The sequence below is a fragment of the Tetrao urogallus genome, assembly GCF_951394365.1.
Source record: "Tetrao urogallus genome assembly, chromosome: 6".
NCBI classification, from domain to species: Eukaryota; Metazoa; Chordata; class Aves; order Galliformes; family Phasianidae; genus Tetrao; species Tetrao urogallus.
Genome location: NC_136819.1, coordinates 30401256 through 30421903, shown reverse-complemented (window position 1 = coordinate 30421903; position 20648 = coordinate 30401256). Strand labels below are relative to the sequence as shown.

Below are 20648 nucleotides of genomic sequence, written 5' to 3'. Positions count from 1 at the left end.
TGCTAGCCATCTTTCTGCTTTTTTTCCTGCAGTAAGTGTTTCCAAGTGAGAAGTGAAACCACTGTATGAGTTCCTCTTTTTCTTAGCCTATTTCTCTTTATGTTTTCATGGCAATATATTACTTCAATTAGTATAAATCATTTCATACTACAACTTGATATTTCCCTCTTCTTTTCCTCATTATTATATGCTTTTTCAGAGTTCTATTTGTTCGGAAGCTTGCTAGCTTGAATGTATTCATTATCCGTGTATTGTAGACATACATGTGCAACAAGCTAAAGATGGTTACTTTCACCTTTTGTCTCTTTGATGCCCTCTTTCAACATCTGTTTTGCTAGAAGTCTTAACTCCTTATAACTCTTTTAGCTTTCTTTTGTAAGAAGGGATTTCCATTTCCCTAATCTTGTATGGTCTCACGGATGAGAATTCCCTTTCCTCAAAAAGGGAATTAATACTTTCGCAGTTTATAATAGTACAATTTCACTGTTGTTTTTGTTTCACACAGCACTCAAGACTTACTACTTCAGTTTATCAGAATGTTGCTTTGAAATTTCTTATGTTTTTTTTTCTTAATTTACTATTAAAATACCATTTTTCATTCACATTTTGTCTTTTGTTTCCAGTCTTCTTTCATCAAAAAGCTCACTGAATTCACTATTTACAATAAATCTTTGACACTCTTCTTGAATCTTAGTGTGACCAGCATACAAACCAGTTCCTATGCTGTACTAACACACCATTATCGGTAATTTTCAAGCCAAAACCCAGAACTAGTTTTCCAAAAATTCTTGTTTTGATGCAGTTTTCCCTGCTGATATTCTAGGAATTATGTTGTTCTTTGATTATTTATTTATTTTCCTGTGATTATCTGTTCTTCTGGTTCTTTTCCTACCTTTGTTATCACTGTCAAAATATACTACAAGTGTGTTTTTATAAAGGCTCCATATTGCTTAGTCTTAGTTCTGTTTTTTTACCTTTCTTTGCAAGGCAGTAAAATTTTAATTAGTGTGAATTCAATATGCTCTTAACACACACTTACAAAACAAATGCTATCTTTCTTGAATATGTTCCTTCTATCTTTATCTTGAGTCTGGGTCCTTGATTCAGATCTTCCTCCAGCAGATCTTGACTTTTTGGTTAATTTATTAATAACTGTAGTTGACACAGATGTCATAGTACTCATCTAGACATGCAGGTTGTTATTTTCCATCCTGGCTCTATAGAACATTAGCTCTAGAATATGGTCTACAGCCTGATCCTTATGAGTAAAAGTTTTATTTGAGGTTCTGTTGCCTTATGTTTTGATTTCTTCACCATTTATTTTTCATAATTAATGTAGTCATTCCCAACTTGCTTAGGAAACACCAGCATTTAATATTATCATGTAATTTATTGTTTCTCTGTTTGTACTGAGACAAATGAAATGTACTTCATATCACTTTGTTAACTTTCAGATTTTTTCATTGACTCTCCCTTATTTCATATGTTATATAAAAAGTCAACATTTCATATGTCTGATGGACTGTGATGCTACCAAGCATTGTCTATATGATAAATTGTTGCTCTTGTCATTATTGCTGTCCGCAAGTAGCTGTAACACTACTTCAGTATTTATATGAATAGAGTCAAGACTAATACTACTAGAAGAGCCTGCTAGAGTATTTGTGTGCAAAGAGTCTGTATTTCCTGAAAAAGATGCTTTTATTTACTTTAGTGTCATCATCTGTGCAGAAAGATTTAACTTTCTGTTCTCTGTATACTGTCTTCCCATTGTCATTGAAAATAGCTTTTGGGGAGGATTGATGGCTAATTCCTACCTTCAGAATAGATTCTTTTCATGCTATTTCAACTCTTAGGTGTCATACAGTTAGCAAATACTTACTCTCCTTTCATTTAATACATTACAGTTCCTAGCTTAATAAAAACTAGTTTATGACTAAAGCCACTTAAAAGCTAGAATAAGGTAATAATTATAATAATTATTATTAATTTAGCCTTCCACTGCTTTATTTGAAAGCATCTGTGGGTTTTTGTTCCCCACTTTAGTGAGGTCAGTTCTTGAATGCATGGACCAAGTCAGCCAAATGGACTATGGGGTGATGTTCCTTTACCAAAGAGCGTAGACTATACTCAAGACTGTTGACTTAAGTGAATTTACAGATTTAATTATAATTTTTTAATTTTGCATCATCTTCTTTTTCCTGATGGCAATGTAGGGAATGGTTGAGGTAATGGCAGAAAACTACCATAATATATGGGCCAAAAAGAAGAAAATGGAGTTGGAAAGCAAAGGTAAGTCAGAATCCTATGAATCACGCAGAAAAGACAAAATGAGGCAGGAGAAGTCTGAAAGAAGACTGTAAAACAATCAAAATTGAACAATTTCTGTATTTGAAGAAAGATAAACCTTAGGGAAAAAAACCTTACAGTTCTCTCTACTCACCACAGGTGGGGGCAGTCATCCTTTATTGGTGCCTTATGACACACTGACAGCAAAGGAGAAATCACGGGACCGTGAAAAGGCACAAGAGCTGTTTAAATTTCTTCAAGTGAATGGCATAATCATATCTCGGTAACATTCTTATTTTCCTGAACTATTTGCTTTCATTCAGTGCACGAACAATGATAATTTTCCTTATCTCACTGCATTCTGTTAGGTATTAACATAATTACTGTTTGACACGTCTTCTGTACATCACAGTCCTTGTTACTTTTATGTTCAGACCCATCTGAAATAGTGAAGACAGGTAACCCTTTTAATAAGTCCCTGATCACAGTAAATACAACATGCAACACTATTATTATTCAACAAATAGATTATTCAAAACTTCTAAATTAGCAACTAGCAGCTGTTAGTCTGATTATGGGAAAATAAATCTGAGGTCTGATACTGTAAGAAAATGCCTACGTTAACATGGTTCTTAAGAAAAACGTTCTGAGTTCCCTGAAGTAAGACAGAGTGGCTGTTTTGTGGGCACTTGCTCCTTAACTTGTTCAAATAGAACACTAAATGTTATTACCTGAAAGTACTCTAGCCTATGGGGGCTTATTCTGTCAAAATAAAAATAGTTTATTAATATGCTGTATTTTTGATTTTTTGATAATATAATTTTAATTTACTGTACCATAACTAGCACTTATTTATAATACATAAAAATAACTCAGCACATGCAAAATTACAATTTTGCTGGCATTAAACATTTTTTTAATCTACAATGTATTTATGAGCAAATTTTTTTTTAAGTTAGGTGGCTTTCAGAAGTTTCTTCATAGTTATATTTTTCTGTGATCCTAAAGAATGTTAGAACTCCATTGAGGTAGGTTTCATTTGTAGCTACAGGAAAAACTGATATTGTAAAACTAGGCACAGCTAACCACAAATACTTTTATTTCTTTTCAATCTTGCACTCACCAGTCATGATTGAAGTAATGAATCTATCTCAGGGAATGAACAATATATACTTCCCCAGAAATTATCACGTATTGCTGAAATTTTTTCAGAAACTTTGACTAAGGTAGCAATTTGTCACTTATGTTCTCATTCAAAAATTTAAGCCATTTTGACTTCAGTTTTTTTCATTAAAAACAAATTGTGACAGTGAAAAGTTGAAATAAAATGTGGTAGATAGGCTGGTTTTTTTTTTTAAGTTGTAGTTGCAGACATCCCAAGCATTTGGCATTTTAAACTGCCAGTAGCAGAAATGAGGTTACCAGTGCATTGCTTTGTTAGATTGAAATGTGCCATGTTTTCATTTGTGCAGCAACATCTCTCCAAAGTTCTTATGTTAAAACGCTTATATTTTAGATATATATATCCACAGCTATCAAATCTCTTAGAAAAACGTGCACTGATTTTAATGGTTCTTGCTATACAATTGATAAGGAAGAGTAGCCCTGGGAGGTCATTTTATGTCATTAATGAAAATTTACCATATGTAGAAGATTATAAGGAATGGAATGCTTCATAATACTATGGTAGTTCATACTATAATCTTTATCAATACAATTTATCTTAATACTTTCTAATATAGGGGTCGGAATGACATGGATTTGGATGCTTCATCCATGGAAAAGAGGTTTGCCTTTAAGTTTCTGAAGAAAATTTTAAAATATGTTGACTCTGCTCAAGAGTTCATTGCACATTTGGGTAAGTTGCCAACTTTATTTTGAAAATAATTCAAGTTGATATTTAAATATTTTAGTTGCTGTGTCTAAATTTGTAGTGACTACTGGTTTTAGTGCCTTCAAGAAAGCGTAATTCTGTCTGTTAATTTGTAGATTGAGTTCTTGGACATCTTAGCCAGTAATTAACAGAATGGTTTCTGCTGTTTTGATCGCATTCCTTAAAAACTAAGTATATAAAGTTATATCAAAGAGCTGTTGTTGTTTTTGTTATTAGACTGCTTCTTATTCGTGTCTTTATTGTATCCTTGCAGAAGCCATTGTTACCAGTGGAAAAACTGAAAAATCTCCACATGACCAAGAAATAAAATTCTTTGCCAAAGTAAGTGATTTAGTATTTCAAGTAATGTAGATATACACTCTATTGTACAGAATGTGGAATTCTGTAATCTAAGACTGCTTTTCAGATAACAGAAATATATCTTTCCCATTTTTTTTTTTCCTGGTAAGCAGTGAATGGTGTGTTGTCAAAGATATTTCCAAACGTGTTCAGAAAGATTTCAACAACTTTGCTGGGTTCAAGCATTTCAGAATATTTCAAAATATTTCATAATAATTGTTGGAAAAGATTATATCTGAGAAGAAACATAGAAGTTAAAAGCAGCTAGTTTATTAGATGAAATGAAAAACGCTGAATGTATAAATAATTTCAGATTTTTTTTTACTTAGTATACACTAAAGTCACTAAAGTCATAGTATTGTCGAATTATTGCTTAGTTATTTCTTACATATTTGTGTTGTAAATATACTAAGATAAATGCTGTCAGTAATCAGATTTTTAGGATTATTTAGGAGCTTAAAAAAAAAAAAAAGCCCTCTCCTTTTATATCTGGGGAATTATGTGAACAGTGGAGAGGAAAATTCCTCTTCATTGATGTTTATCAGTGTTGAATGAGAAAAGAGTAACACTGTAGTATTAGATCCAAAATAGATCTGTGTTACACTAAGTAATATTTATGTAACTTTTAATTAAAATTGTAATACTTTAGATTTTAATTTATATGACTCTGTCTCTGAAATGAGAAAGTACAACCATTACAGAGTTTCTTTGCATTAACTTTCCCCAATCAGGTAATTGTTGCTACGGTTATCATTCTGTGTTCTGCAAAAACTACATTTTGTATCTCTGTTTCCTAGGTTCTTTTACCATTAGTTGATCAGTACTTTACAAATCACTGCTTGTACTTCCTGTCTTCTCCAACAAAAACACTCAGTAGCAGTGGATATGCATCAAATAAGGAAAAGGAAATGGTAGCAAGGTAAGTAGAAGATTAAGATACACATAGGAGGGCTCTATCTAAACAGCAAAAACTTTAAAAGGATAGTTCATATAGCTTGCTTTATGGATGGTTCAAAATCTCACTTCCCTCAGATATAATTTTTTAGCAGAATAGCAGATATTGAATAGCATTCCTTATTTTACTATTATTTAATATATGTCTGAAGAATTAAATTACATATTACAATTTATTAATTACGTGTATTATTAATTATATATAAATAAAATTAAGTTTCTGCATCATTTCCATCACTTCCACTTGCAATGAAGTTTTTTTTATTCTTTTAGTATTCCTGTAGAAACAGTGGTAAATATTCAATTACTTAAAAAATTTTATGCATTATGAAGTTACATGTTTTTTAAAAAGTATTCTTGTTTAAAATAGATAGCACTGAATATCTCTCTATTGTCTTAGGTTGTGTGATGACAACGTGTCTTTATGGATGGTAACAATCTTGTTAATGCCATAGCCAACAGCCTACTAAGCAACTCTACTAGCATTACCTTGTATTGACTTCATTGTAGGCTGAAGATAACGAATCATTTCATATTGCAATGGACCATGTTATTACTTGTTCCCTGTAGCGTTATCCAGTGTTCTTTGGTTTGGCATGGGCTCAAAACCACAGAAGCTTGTCTATTTTCAGTTCAGTTGCTAAACAGAGGACATGAAGTTGTGATACAATAAATTAGATTATTTTCAAACTTATCTAAGTGTGTTGTAGATCTATAATTGAGGAAGGAGTGGGAAAAATGACTAAAATTGTTTGCACGTTCATATGTATGGTTGTAAATAAACTTTTAACAAGAATGATGATAATATGTAAAAGGGTACAGTATGCATTTTCTGCATGTGAGCTTCAGAAGTAGGTTACAGACTTGAAGTTTTACACATTGAAATGTTAACAGCCTTGCAAAATGAAGTCATCGTGTGAAAGAATGTTCAGAAGATAACAGCTGTCATAGCTGTCATAGCCAGACTACAGCACAGACGTGACTAGGAATATAAAACATGCCATTTAATGCAAGTGTTTTCTTCAGTATAGGCAGAATGATGGTAAGAATTTGAGGAAAAAAATCAATATTTATAAAATCATTTAAATCTTTCTCACAGTACAGTGTTACTTCTAATAGCAGTTGTCCATGATGTTAACATCATGTCCCAAACTTACCTGTTTTCGTGCGCCCTTGCTTTCAGTTGTGATGCAACTGATATTCCACTAGCAGTGAAATAAATATTAAATACCAAATAATACACAGGAATAGAAAATCTATTAAGGGAACTTTTAGGTTGTGAACTCAGAATGGAATGGTAAAATTTAAATTGCTCGTATCTAGTTCGCAGAGAATAAAACAGCTTTTTAATGAGTCTTATCCTCATTACTTGGGTTATGTCTCTTGATTCTTTTATTGTACAGTTAAAAGAAAATTAATGTAGTTTTATATTTTTTTCATGACTTTTATTACTAGCTTTGTCATGTATGCTTCATAAACACTGACATGTGCGTATGCACTTTACTTATTTTTTTCTCATGCTCATGGCTTGTTTTCTAGCTTGAAATGACATAAAATCAAATCAATACGAATAACTGAATTACCAGTTGGGTAAAAATCTTTTTCTTAAGGAAAAATTTGAAGCTGAAGAGTGTACTGGGGAGCAAGTTACTGAGAAACAGTAGTTTCAGAGTTTTGTCCTTCACTTATATCAAATCCAGATAAACTGTTTTCTTGTGACTTCTTGATCAAAACCTCTGTATCTTTATTTACAATTAGATATTTTCTCATCAGAATACTTGTTAATTAGTTCATCTTGTAAACAGTATATGAAAAAAAAATCTGCTGTTATAAACTCTTTTCAGAAGTTTTATTTCAGCAAAATTTAAGCCAACTTTATAGGATAAAGAATAGTTTTCTGGACCTAAAACTTCTCTAAGGTGAATTTGTATATCAGATATTATGAAACGGCTATTTAGCAAGTAGACTAACACTACAGATTTGGTCACAAAAAAGTTTTGCCCCTTGTGAAAGGTCCTAGGTATGGAAAATCTGGGCTATTTTTGAAGGAAATTCTGTATTTCTCGCCATTATCCATGTGGCGGAAAGAACATTTATAATGCACCGTTTACCATCTGTGAAAGCAGAGAACAATTCCAGTCTGTTATTTGGGGTTGAGGATTACTAACTGATTTTGGAGTCTGGCCTTTAGTTTAAAAAGAATATAATTAATGCCTTTGTGCTAGAATGTCCTTAGAGAACAGCACAAGGAGTTTTTTATCTTACCTCTGAATGTTTTCATGAAGCTTGGAACAAACGAGAGGATGATGAAGAGTTGACTGATGCAAATATATGGTACATACGCAAGATAGTATTGCCAGGAAATTCTTGGAATGTAGATCATTGGGAAGTCCTTAGAGGTCTATCCTGGACCATTTTCATCGGTTCATTTTTGTTATTCTAGCTTGCCTGTTTCCTAAGGTTCTTCATTCCCATTACTGAACTATTGTTTGAAATTCTACTACTTCAAGTGTCAGAATTCACAAACAGCTTGTCGCTTTTCTTCATCTTCCCTCCCGTTTTTCAGTTGGATACACTGAGAAGATATTCTGCTTCTGTCATCATTAGAATGATATCTAAAAGGAACAAAGTCAGGGAATCCCACCCTGGTCCTGTGAACCTTTGTTATATGTCTATGATGGAGTCTGAAATAAAGGGCATCCAAAGGAATACACCTCTAGTCCCACCCTAGGTAGATTTCAAGGCTTTTATAGAAAATATCAATTAAATTCTTCACTGAAACATTCAAGCAGTAGACTGTGGTTTAAGAGAGCTTTTATTTACATTCAGTTCAGACGTTACTGAATTTCTATTTTGGAAATTATTCTGAAGCCTAAGAGATTCTGCTACAGAGTGCTGATACATTTCCCCATTTCCAACATGAGCAAATATTTCATAAGGGAGATAGCATCAAAACCTTTAGTAAATGATTCAGTGAGCAACAGAACTAATAAGGTTTAGTTTCTGCTGGATTTGTTTTTCATTGGTGATAGCAGTTTCCGATCAAAGCTTATCCCACTCTTGGGTGATTTAAATGGTCTCACGTTTAAATTTTAGATATCAGAGAATGTGAAAATACAGGATGTGAATTTCTAGGGGTAATTATAGATTCTATATTCTCTACACAATTGCTCACTTCTTCCCTGTCCCAGATTTCTGGAATTCAGTAATTTTTTAGACAACTGTACTGTATCAGGTTTAGTTAGAATCAACCATTTGACTCAAGCTTTTTATTCTAGAAAACTCAATTCAGAGGAGACAGTTTCCTTTTAATTTATAATATGTTGCCTTTCATTTTTCTACAATCAACATATAAAGTTGAATATTTACTTAAGTACTTAAGTACTTATGTTACTTAAGTAGGAATGTAATTAATATTTTAATCCTATTTTTTTGCTCTCTGTTCAAGATGTGCTACAGGTTATTTTCTGTGGGAGATTTTGTATTATAATCTTCAAACTGTTTTACTCTTAAGCTTTCTTTAATTGTTGGTTTGTCAAAGTTCTTTTGCTTTCCTTCACTCCGCTGGACAGCACTGATCACTTGTCTTCAGTACATACAGATTTTAAAAGTAAAGTTTATTTGCTTGTGATTACATAAGTCCAGGTCTAGAACTGAACTTACTAGCCTCCATCCTTCCATTCATTTTCCAACATGTCTTTTTTTTTTCTAAATTATTCTTATAATTTATTTACTGTCATCTTTACTTTTATTTTTGGTTTTTATACAGCAGCTTCACGTAACAGCATTCCTAATATACTGCTTTACGGAGCTGTCAGGTATATTTTATGTAAGAATACAAGATGGTTTAGGAGGATGGAATTTTCATTTAATTTCGTTTAATATCAGTCTGTGAATGATCTTATGACTTCCTAAGGTCGCTCAGGTCAGATTTATAAAGCTAGAGAGATATTGCAAAATGTCTTCATAAAGGCGTGTGAAAGAAGTTTGATATCTAACATTAGAAATTTAGAAACATCTCAGAATTCTTTTCCATTCTTAGTTGAGAAAACTAGCTATCAGTATTTTAAAGGAAGTATAGTTTTTTTCTTCCTATTTCAAAGATCACAATGACAACCTCCTGTTATTATTAAGAGAACATCAGTTTCTAAGGAATGTTTGCTTTATTTTTTATATTCTAATTTCATTTGTAAAATATATCACAGACCATAAAAAAAGTCTGCCAAGCTGTCATTAGTTTTAGAAGTTAAGGTAGCCCTTTATCTTAATTATCCTATTGTTTTGATAGATAGGTTAGACATACCAAGCTCCTGACATACATGCTAGAAATCTATATTTCAGGATTAATCTTATAATGAGCAGTGGACAAACACAGTTGGCAAAATATTGGCAAAGAATACCTTCTCAAATTGTTTGAATTTCTTAGAAGAGTTGTAACGTTAGTTTCCCACAAAATATGAAGTAAAATAAGAAAATGCTGCTCAATTTTTCTTATCAAAATTTCTTACTCAGAAATAATTTCTAGTCATGATTCCTAGAAATTCCTAGACTCAACCACATATTACATAATTGTTGGAAACTTCTATAAGAAAATTTAATACCTCAAGTCATTTCATAATTAAAGAAGCTTAGCGAATTAGAGAATGCAGAAGCTTCTCTGATTGTGCTGCTTAATGCAGTTATTTTACTGAGTACTACCATCACATGTGATTCTAAGTACACCTTCCACACATCACATGTTTTTTCTTTCATATTCTTAGTATTCTCTAAACAAATCTTAATCTTTGTCTTGTCTTGCTGTTTTCTTTTCTTTTCTTTTCTACTTTAGCCTGTTCTGCAAACTAGCTGCTCTTGTTAGACATAGGATCTCAATTTTTGGTAAGTTGCTAAGAAAGATCTTGATAAAGTTAAAAATTTGAAGAATATCCAACAGTTACTTCTAAAATCTCATGCTTTTGTGGTTGTTTCTTGTTTGCTTTTCAAGACTCATCATACACTAACTAATTTGATTTCCATCATCTGACAGTTGAATCTGATGGGTTAATTTCTAGTTAGGCTAGGGGGATGTTGGGAAATAAAATATACCTATTTCAAAGGTAATGGTAAGAAAACAAAGAAAGAAATGTAGACACAAGATACAAAGCTTGGAATACTGAAGAGTCAAGCAATAAAAATGAAACCTAAGTAGACTTTACTTACTCTTTTCATTCTTTTTTACAAGCACAAAAGTGCAAAAATTTTTGGAACCAGTTGTAACTCTCCATGCAGTGACATGGGGCAGGAGATGTATTCCATGTCTTATTTAACTTGTGTATTTTCAATAGTGACATTTGGGATCAGTAGATTATCCTACATTCTCTATGTTATTGTACTCTCACAGTCTCTCTGTCTCTCTAAACAGGGAGTGATTCTACAACAATGGTGAGCTGCCTGCACATCTTAGCTCAGTCTCTGGACACTCGGTAAGTTGTAAATTTTCATTACAATTATGAACTGTATCGACATAGCAGAGGTTTTCAGGGACAGTTACATTTTTCCCTTGTTATTTTTCAGAACTGTTATGAAATCAGGATCCGAGCTAGTTAAAGCTGGACTACGTGCTTTTTTTGAAAATGCAGCTGAAGATCTGGAAAAAACTTCAGAAAATCTTAAACTTGGAAAATTTACCCATTCACGAACACAAATCAAAGGTGTTTCACAGAATATCAATTATACTACAGTAGCATTGCTACCTGTCTTGACGTCAATTTTTGATCATATTTCACAGTATCATTTTGGAGTTGATTTACTTTGTAAGTATTTTATTTAATTTTGAAGTTTATTATGTTACAATAATACAAACATCTTTTTAACAATTAACTACTCAAGTTTCCCACAGAAGATAAGTTTGCTTAATTTTTTCCATTTTTTTTTTGCCTTATTAGACTGAAGGAGAAGCTTTCATTTTTATTCCTTGTGGTTTTGTTTCCATATGTTGGAAAAACATTTTTTTCTTCATTATTTTATTTTAAAGTTTCCTTCATTTTTTTCCTGTATTTTAGTTTTAAAATTCCTTGAGATGCAACAATATGTTGTTCCAAAGTTTCTTATATGTATTTAAGACCACAGCTCAGCACAGCTCAGCACAGCACAGACCTGAAGATGATTGAAAGGTGGAAAGCAATGAAAAAGCTTCTAGAATGGAAGGCTCTAGATCACATTCCTAGAGGTTACGCTCATAGACTGCTGTGGTTTAGATTGAAATTATATTCTACAAACATGATAATCTGCACTATTTTATTAACAAATATCTGCTCGCCTCTTGGCATATTTGATGACCTGTCATTGTTTTTATATTTAGGAAGTAGTATTTAGCCAAATAAATACTTACTATCTGCTTCTTATTTTTCTCTAGTGGGTGATGTACAAGTTTCATGTTACAGAATTCTTTGTAGCCTCTATTCTCTTGGGACTGGGAAGAACATCTACGTTGAAAGGTATTGAGTGAAAAACTCAGCATGTGAAAATCTTTTTTTAAATTAGGAACATATTCCTAATGTACTAAAGCAGTTTGAATGAAAATTGAATCAGAAACAGTTTGAAAATGTTTAATATTGAATTTAGATTTAATGTAGTTGCATGTATCTTAAGAATTCAGTTCCCACAATGCTTGACTAAACAAAAGCTGAACAACTCCTCCTGCATATTGTGGCTTATCTGCAGGGTCTTTGGTTTAACCATAATGAAAGCTAATTTTTTCCATGGGCCATTATTAAGCTTCCCAAAGTTTGATTACTGCTTGTTACCAGACATGCTGCTGTAGTAAGTAGGTCGAGTAATTAATGTCTGTCTCAAGTATTACTCTGAATAGAGTTCTCAAAATACGTGTCTAGATCATAAAATCCTTAGCACAGGTAGAGCTTCTGACAGCCTTTAACTCTACAAAGGAAGCTCATTCACCAGTTACTTGCATTTTTTAAACTGTATTAAAATTTGAAAAATCTAGTGGCTATGATATTCTCCAAAACTGGGATTTTTGCATTAGAAGAGGCCTATATCCATAGGTACTGCTTCAGAAAAGGGGACCCTAATAGCTGGTCTATCACAAGACAGAAGCGGATGTAAGCACTGACTCTTCCTTATGCTTCTGAAAGCTTTTGTTTAGGCACTCTACATGATCATATAATCAAAAGTTCAAAATTCACAGACTCTGAGAGACACCAAGGAAATTCAGCTCTATTGTCCAGTTAGGGGAACATTTACCTACATTAGCCTAATAATGCTGGTCTTCACTTACTTCTTTCCAGAGCTTTTTTAGCAATTCTTTCATGCAAGCTGCGAGGACTTTCTGCAGGACAATTCTTTCTCTCCACTCTGCATGTGTGTTCCTGTGTGAAGAAGATATTCTCACATATATGCACACATTCAATCACTTATATACCCACAAAACTGGGCTCTTCTTTTTCTTTCTTGACTTGAAAATCTTAAATATGCTTTGACACAGATCTTGTGGGTAAGACAGGTAGTGCCTCACTCCTACTGTAACTAGGAGCCAGGGTGATCATAGAATCATAGAATAACAAGGTTGGAAAGGACCTACAAGATCATCTAGTCTAACTGTCCTCTCCCTACCATTGCTACCACAAGCTATTAAACCATATCTCATTTAGTAGCTTGTGGTAGCAGTGGTAATGGGAGGACAGTGATCTCACAGGAATTAAAAGATTATTGTGTTTAAGTTGCTTTTAGATAGGAAGAGCTCACAGAGCAGCCCTCTACTTCATTGGCCACAAACACAGGACAGTTGCATTAGATATGGGTGTAGAATCATGCCAGTTGCCTTCTTAGAAGAGTCTCAGGTCAGATATATCTCAGGAAATGAGTTAGTCTCCAAAACTTTCACTAGACTCACTCAGAACCTGAAAATAAGGTTGTAGGCAGGCATCAGTGTCTAGGTGGGTGACAGGATTTCAAACACACTGCTCAGTATTTCAGTAAAACTGTGTTAGTTGTTGAGCTGACTTAAACTGTTACTGAAATTAAGCAGTGCTCAACTTTAGGATCAAAATGCCATTTTTTCTTTAACTTCAGGTCAGATAACAAGGAATGTTTTTTTTAAATGAAAGAATCTTATAAGTCATGTTATTCCTTCAAGTTGAAGTGAGTAGTTCCATTTGGTATATCTATATATAAACATATGCTTACAAAAATTACTTTATGCTATTGTCCCTCAGAACATCTCTAGCTAAACAGCACTGCTAAGAATTTTCAATTCTCACAGCTATTTCTCACACACACACACACACACACACACAAATATATATATATATGTGTGTGTGTATATATATAAAGATGAAAAGTGTCACATTTAAGCAATCTGTATATCATGTTTGACAAAATCTTGTATAAACGTTGCTCCAGAACTTCAGAATAATTCAGGTTCAGTTTTAAGCGAGTGTAAGTCTTTTGCTGAAAGGAACTAAATCATTTCAGGCACCCTCATCTATATGTTTCCACCCCTTTCTCTTTTTTTTTTTTTTTTCTAGTAAATAGTATTTATGCAGTTATGATGTTATGATGATGTTATGCCGTTGGTAGCATGTCTTGGTTAGATCTACTTTTGTGCTGAGGTTTATTTTCAGCTGGTTCCTGTACCAGTAAATTTTGTTCATGTGAATAAAATTTTTCAAAATAGTTTCTGTATTAGAATGATAAGCTATATTAGCAATAAATGTTACTGCGGTTCTATAACATATGCTAGAAACAGGAAACCTAGTGAAAGTCTTTTCTTCTCTGATGACTTTTAGTATCTGTCATATACAGGCAACGTCCTGCACTTGGTGAGTGCTTAGCATCTCTTGCAGCAGCCATTCCAGTAGCATTCCTTGAACCTTCTCTCAACCACTACAACCCACTGTCTGTCTTCAACACAAAAAGTGCAAGAGAAAGAGCAAGTGAGTACTATTCCTCAGTGGGGGAAGGAGGGGAGGAAAGCTATTTACTCCTATCCAAATATTAGAAACAAATAGTAGTAATTATTTTTTTTAGGAGAAAATTCCTATCATTGCTATAAGATTACTTGTCATTTTAGCCTTGCCCTGTTTTGGTAAGACTGTTAACATTGTTCCCTTTCCTCTAGCAGACATCTTTTTCTTTTTTTTTTTAATTTATGTGAACAGAAAAATATCATTCCTGCTTAGTTGTCTTACCAGTATGCTAATGCGGTTCTACATAGGGAAATTCTGACAGACTGTGACTCTGATTCCATTAAACCTTAAGGAACTGGTGTCTTTCTACACAGTTTTTCTTCGCATGCTTCTATTCCACTTAGTCTTGACAGATTCCAATATCTATCTCAAGTGGGAGACAAATGTGTGCAGAGTTTGTAAACAAGGCATACTGTTTTTACCCATAATCTTAAACTGTTAGCTATATTACTCAAAACTGGTTTGTATGCTGAAATAGAGTAAAACTGTTATTTGTACTTTAGATTTAAACATAAATGAATGCAGATGTCCCCCCTGTGTTTTGTTAATTAAGCTTTTCATATTCTACCCTTTCCTTTTCTGCCTGCAGTTTTAGGTATGCCTGATACAGTAGAGGAGATGTGTCCAGAGATCCCTCAGCTGGATGGACTAATAAAGGAAATTAATAATTTAGCAGAGTCTGGAGCAAGGTATACTGAAATGCCTCATGTAATTGAGGTTATCTTACCCATGCTGTGCAACTATTTGTCCTACTGGTGGGAACGAGGGTCTGAGAGTGTTCCTGAAAGTGCCGGGCCTTGCTGTACGATGATAACATCTGAGCATCTGAGCATCATTTTGGGAAATATTCTGAAAATCATTAACAACAATCTGGGAATAGATGAAGCATCTTGGATGAAAAGAATTGCAGGTACTGTCAATGTTTCTAAAGAGTATTTGTATCCAATAATATGTAATTACTAAATTACAATTTACCATATTACCCTATTATATAATATTTTTTAAAATAAAAAGTAGAAGGATGGTTAGGTAAAAAGCAGATAAGGAATAATAATAACTCTTCTGTTTTCAAAGTTCAGTATTATTTTTATGTATGCACTGTAGCCTCACAGCAAGAAGAGAGAGTGTAATTCTTGCAAAAATTTTTTACTCTAGTCAGCTACATTATCTTATTAGCATTTTAGCTTGCTTTAGTCAAAAAAGGAACTTTTTGGTGTACTACTTTAAACTTTGTATGCAACCCATTCCCTCCACGCCCCAAGCAAACAAAAGCAACAACAACAACAACAACACCACCTTTTTTTACTGAGGACTCTTTGTCTTAATCTCAATTATATTGAGGCTTTGACTGGGTTAGAGATATCTGACTTGCCAAAACGATGGTAGTTAAATTGCCCTGATAGCCAAAATTACTGTGGGGTGCACTACATCAAGCTCAGCACTGTTAGCTGAGGGATTATCCTGGTCTGCTCTGTGCTGGTGCAGCACTCTGTGTGCAGTTTTGGACACCACAATATATGAAGGACTGTCAGGAATTGGACACGATTATCCCTTCCAAATTAAGATACTCTACGATTCTGTTACATAATTCTGAAATATATAATCTGAATTCCCAGTAACTGGCTTTTAATTTCTCAGTACGCATGGCTGAGACAGCTGTATTCATAATTTAATTAATAGTTTCACTGTGCTTTAGAAATACATGGAGCATTATGACCTTGGTTTTCTGTAACTACAGAGGATTCACATTAATACAATTAGAAGTACCAATTGTATATTAATCATAACATCAAATATATTTTTATGTATAGTTTATGCTCAGCCTATCATCAGCAAAGCCAGACCTGATCTGCTGAAAACTCACTTTATTCCAACACTGGAGAAATTGAAGAAGAAAGCTGTAAAGATTGTGATGGAAGAGGAGCAACTAAGAGCAGACAGTAAAAGTGACACACAAGAAGCTGAGCTACTTATTCTTGATGAGTTTGCTGTTCTTTGTAGAGACCTCTATGCCTTCTATCCGATGCTGATACGTTACGTAGACAACAACAGGTAAACTAATACTTGAACTCAACAATTAAACAACTCAATGTTATTACACAAGAGTATGCCTTTCAGAAACAAAAGCATGGCTAAAATTCTTAAACAATGAAGGATCAGAAAGTTATTTTGCTTCAACTGAATCACTGTATGTATAGATATTGCCACAAAGACATTCCTCTTTTGTGTGTGTCTTTTTTTAAGAAGGTGATAAAAGCATCTGGACAATACTGTTTTGCCTTTGGGCTGACTAGAAGATTTTCTACTCAACAATTTACTTAAAGGTTATTCTGTGTCTACACTTTCTCTCTTCTTCATCCCAGAACATGCCCCCAAGGTCCTCTTCAGAAGAGTACCTGAAATATCTGTATTATCTAAGTATCTACAGCACCTTAATACTATCCTTAACAACACTGTTCTAAAGTACGCAATCAGTATTCACTTACATTTTGCTAGGTGCAAGTACATAACAGGATAGTTAGGAGCATTATTAATTGCAGACTTGTTCATTCATGCTGTGAACCAATTTTCACTAAAAATTATTTAGTAGTTCTAGATGAACTAGACTTTACTAATTCAGATCTTGTTGACAAGGGAACATTTAATTTTTAAAAACACAGACTTCACTTGGCTGTCTGGAAATCCACCAACAGAGTTGGATGAGGATGAAATTAATGAGGATATTATAATCTAATAATTCCTTTCATGGAGGCTGAAAGATGACCATGTATTTATGGGCACATTAGTGCTCTTTAACTTAGAGAGAGCTGCATCTGTTAGTTAACTTGCCCAGGTTCTCTGAGCATCTGTGTGCAAGCAGATCCAGAATGAAGTTGTATTAGTTCGTGCAGTAGAAAGAAAAAGTATTAAAGCATACACTCCTTACAGTTCTATCCACTCATTCAAATCCTTTAACACTTCATCTTCACCCCATTATGGTGTTATTTTTTCAATCAACACAAAGTTTTGATTAAAAAGAAAAAAAAAAAAAAAGCTTTAGTATGAAATGGAGAAAAAAAAAAAAAAGGAAAAAAGAGAAGAGAAATACTCAGTAAAAGTGGTTTCAGCAAGGTTTGTTTTCTAGTTCATAGAATGCACAAAAACGTTGTCACCAGGGGGAGGGTGGCAGGCAAAAATAAGTATCCAAGAACTAGGGTTTCTGTTGGAAATCAGTTAAGCTGCCAATAAAAATGATCTCTCTGGCTGTGGGAATGGAAAATTGAAGTGATTGTTGTTAAGTTCTATGATTAACTACATAAAAGTGACCCAATCTCTTAAACAGAGCAATATCTATTATTAAGATCCTCATTTTAAACTTCTTAATTTTATTTTCTTTCAGAGCCAACTGGCTAAAGAAACCAGATGCAGATTCTGATGAACTGTTTCGAATGGTAGCTGAAATTTTTATCCTGTGGTGCAAGTCACATGTAAGATAAGATGCATTCTTTTTTCCCCAATTCACTATATCCTTAAATCTAAACGAAGTACGTGCGGATGAATGGAATTGGTAGTTATTTGTTTATTTATTTATTTATAGAATTTCAAAAGAGAAGAACAAAATTTTGTCATTCAGAACGAAATCAACAATTTGGCATTTTTAACAGGAGATACCAAAAGCAAGATGTCTAAAGTAAGTTAATAACAATTTTTGGATCAATTCAATTTTCCACCATACATTTAATGTGTTAGAAGTCTCTAAAAATCTGCTTAGATTGCTGCTTCTTGGCTGATGGAAGAAGCAAAAATAGTCTTGCTTATTGTTGACAGACTTGGAAACAGATATGCACAATATAGGTTTAGTCTCTTAGAGTTATTTATTAAATATCAGCTACATTTTCAAAGACAGAAGATTAGAACATAGAATTTGATTTGAAGTAGATACACATATAAGACAACACAGGTTGTGATATAGGCAGTTGGTCCATTAAAAAAATAAAAACAGAATATTTTGTAAAAATAAGTGAAGAACTATTGACTGTCTGAACTTTTTCTTGTGAATTTCAGTATTGTTCTGTCAGCTCTGATGGGAGGAGTGCTGTATCTGCATATCAGTATTCATATATGTGGGGTGCCATATGTGCACTGTTTTTCTTGTTTCTTATTAATGACCACATTCAGTTCTTTTTTACTCATTTTCGATATGATAAGATGCTGACATGATGATGGGAAAATGCATTTGTTAGCTTCATAATAGAGAAAATGTCAAGGTAAAAAGTGTCTCTGACATTAGCTGAGGAAGACTGCCTTACTCATAACAAGATTCACAAGTCAGTTGAAAACTAAGTCCAAATTAGTATTGGTAACCGTAGCAAAGAACCTCTATTTTATTCGTATTTATAATGTGCTTAAAGAAATCCTCTTATGAAAGTATTCCAGAGAAGGAGTAAGTTGTATTGTTTTGTATTTCTGTATATTTTGATTCTGTATGTAACTTTGTTACCACTTAAGTCCAACTTTATATAATACAGAGCCAGGAAAAAAGTCTCATTGAATTTTTAAAAATTCTCTTGAAAAAGTCTTTGCTTCTTTTCTACATTTTGAAATCCAGTTCAGGCAAATGTTGTTGTTGGAAAATTTACAACTAAACAGATCTTCTTCTCATTGTTAGATCACAAATGACACTGAACAGCAGTTCTCAAACTATGTAGACAATTCTGTATTTGGAGGAAATGTTCATTTTCTTAATAATAATTCATTTTCTTGTTTTCAAGATACTGCTCCAAGGAACTGTAAGCTAGAATTGAGGTATCTGTATAATCCTCATTAGAGAGGCAAGTATTAGTAAGTGCTAGTAGGCGAGTTCCAGGCTATGTGATGTTAATCACACGCTAACACCAAACTGTAACATGGCACTTAAGTATAAATATAATACATATATTTTGACATTTTTATGTTAGAATTGGCCTGAGGAGATAAAAATGAGATGTAATTTTAAAATTTCAATTCATGCTAAATTGGAATCAGATAATTAATATTCAATCTAAATTGAGTTTCTCAGCAGCATTGGTAACATGACGTAAACTGTTGTCATACTTCAGTCAGTCTGGCATGGCAGGAATGACAAAACAAATCAGCAAAAAAAAAAAAAAAAAAAGAACAACCAACAAAACCAGCTAAAGTATCCCTCATAATGTTTTGATTTTGATAAAATCAGAGGAATACAGCATCAAGACTTTATATAACCCATATTTGAAAGGGTTTGTTTTTGAGATTAGATATTCAAATACCTGTTCTGTATATTTTAAGTAATATATTTTTACACATATAGATTTAGATGTCTGTGTAAATGTGCTTTTCTTTGTACGAGTATAGAAACACAGGGAGATTATACAATTTTTTTACATGCATATAAATTTTTATAAGTATACTAATGTAAAATTCATGGAGTTCAGGGATATTACACATGATTATTGCTAATATAGGGAGAGAAATAGAACACAATATTATTCATGATTGGGTATTTTGCTAAAATGGTAGCACAGCTGTGTGAGTGACTGCAGAACAATTGATCATTTAGGCATTCTTTTTCATAATGATGTAAACACCATGGTACAATATATGAGGCATCATTTAGATATGTTGTATTGGTTTTACATATATATGGTTTCTAATTAGGAAATTGATAACATTTTATAATATGTCATGAAAGTGTTCTTAAACGCCAGTGCATTTATTAATACATACATTTAGATCCGAATTATTTTTTTAAGACTGGAATTTAGAATGAACAAGAAAATACCTTAAGTACCCGAACTTCAGGATATGCTACAAGGTTACTTACTGGTATATTCATAGGGTAATTGACAGTACACATTATGTTAGAGGAACAGTATATTTTATAATTCTCTGCTTGAATATTGTCAGTTCAGAAAGTTACTGCTTTGTGTATGACAACAGAGTAATTAGCATTTTCCTCGTATTAGCAGTTCCTCTTTGCTCACATTATGTTTAACACTGCAATTATATAAAGTGTTTATCTGGCATGAGAATCTATAGATAAATGTGAACACGAATTTTGGTAATGGCAATCAGTCCAAGAAACAACAGTTTAGCCTCTTAAAGGAGAAAGGATCTATGCTGATCTCAGACTGCTTTAAGCAAGTCTGTGTTGCAGCAGTGACATAACAAGTTTTTTGAGATTTAGGATACTGTAATGATAATAATAT

The 20648-nt window shown here is 33.1% G+C and overlaps 1 protein-coding gene across 1 annotated transcript in view; it reads left to right on the top strand.

The window, feature by feature from the left end:
• RYR3 (ryanodine receptor 3) overlaps window positions 1-20648 on the top strand; it is a gene marked incomplete at both ends in the record, with an annotated part of 184305 nt that overhangs the window by 120529 nt on the left and 43128 nt on the right. The window contains 14 exons of the mRNA XM_079537855.1: window positions 2217-2292; window positions 2449-2572; window positions 4032-4147; window positions 4437-4504; window positions 5320-5441; window positions 10305-10354; window positions 10878-10938; window positions 11030-11268; window positions 11871-11952; window positions 14279-14409; window positions 15032-15352; window positions 16254-16494; window positions 17822-17909; window positions 18020-18112. Coding sequence (XP_079393981.1) covers window positions 2217-2292; window positions 2449-2572; window positions 4032-4147; window positions 4437-4504; window positions 5320-5441; window positions 10305-10354; window positions 10878-10938; window positions 11030-11268; window positions 11871-11952; window positions 14279-14409; window positions 15032-15352; window positions 16254-16494; window positions 17822-17909; window positions 18020-18112 — 1812 coding nt within the window. The remainder of the gene's footprint in view (window positions 1-2216; window positions 2293-2448; window positions 2573-4031; window positions 4148-4436; window positions 4505-5319; window positions 5442-10304; window positions 10355-10877; window positions 10939-11029; window positions 11269-11870; window positions 11953-14278; window positions 14410-15031; window positions 15353-16253; window positions 16495-17821; window positions 17910-18019; window positions 18113-20648) is intronic.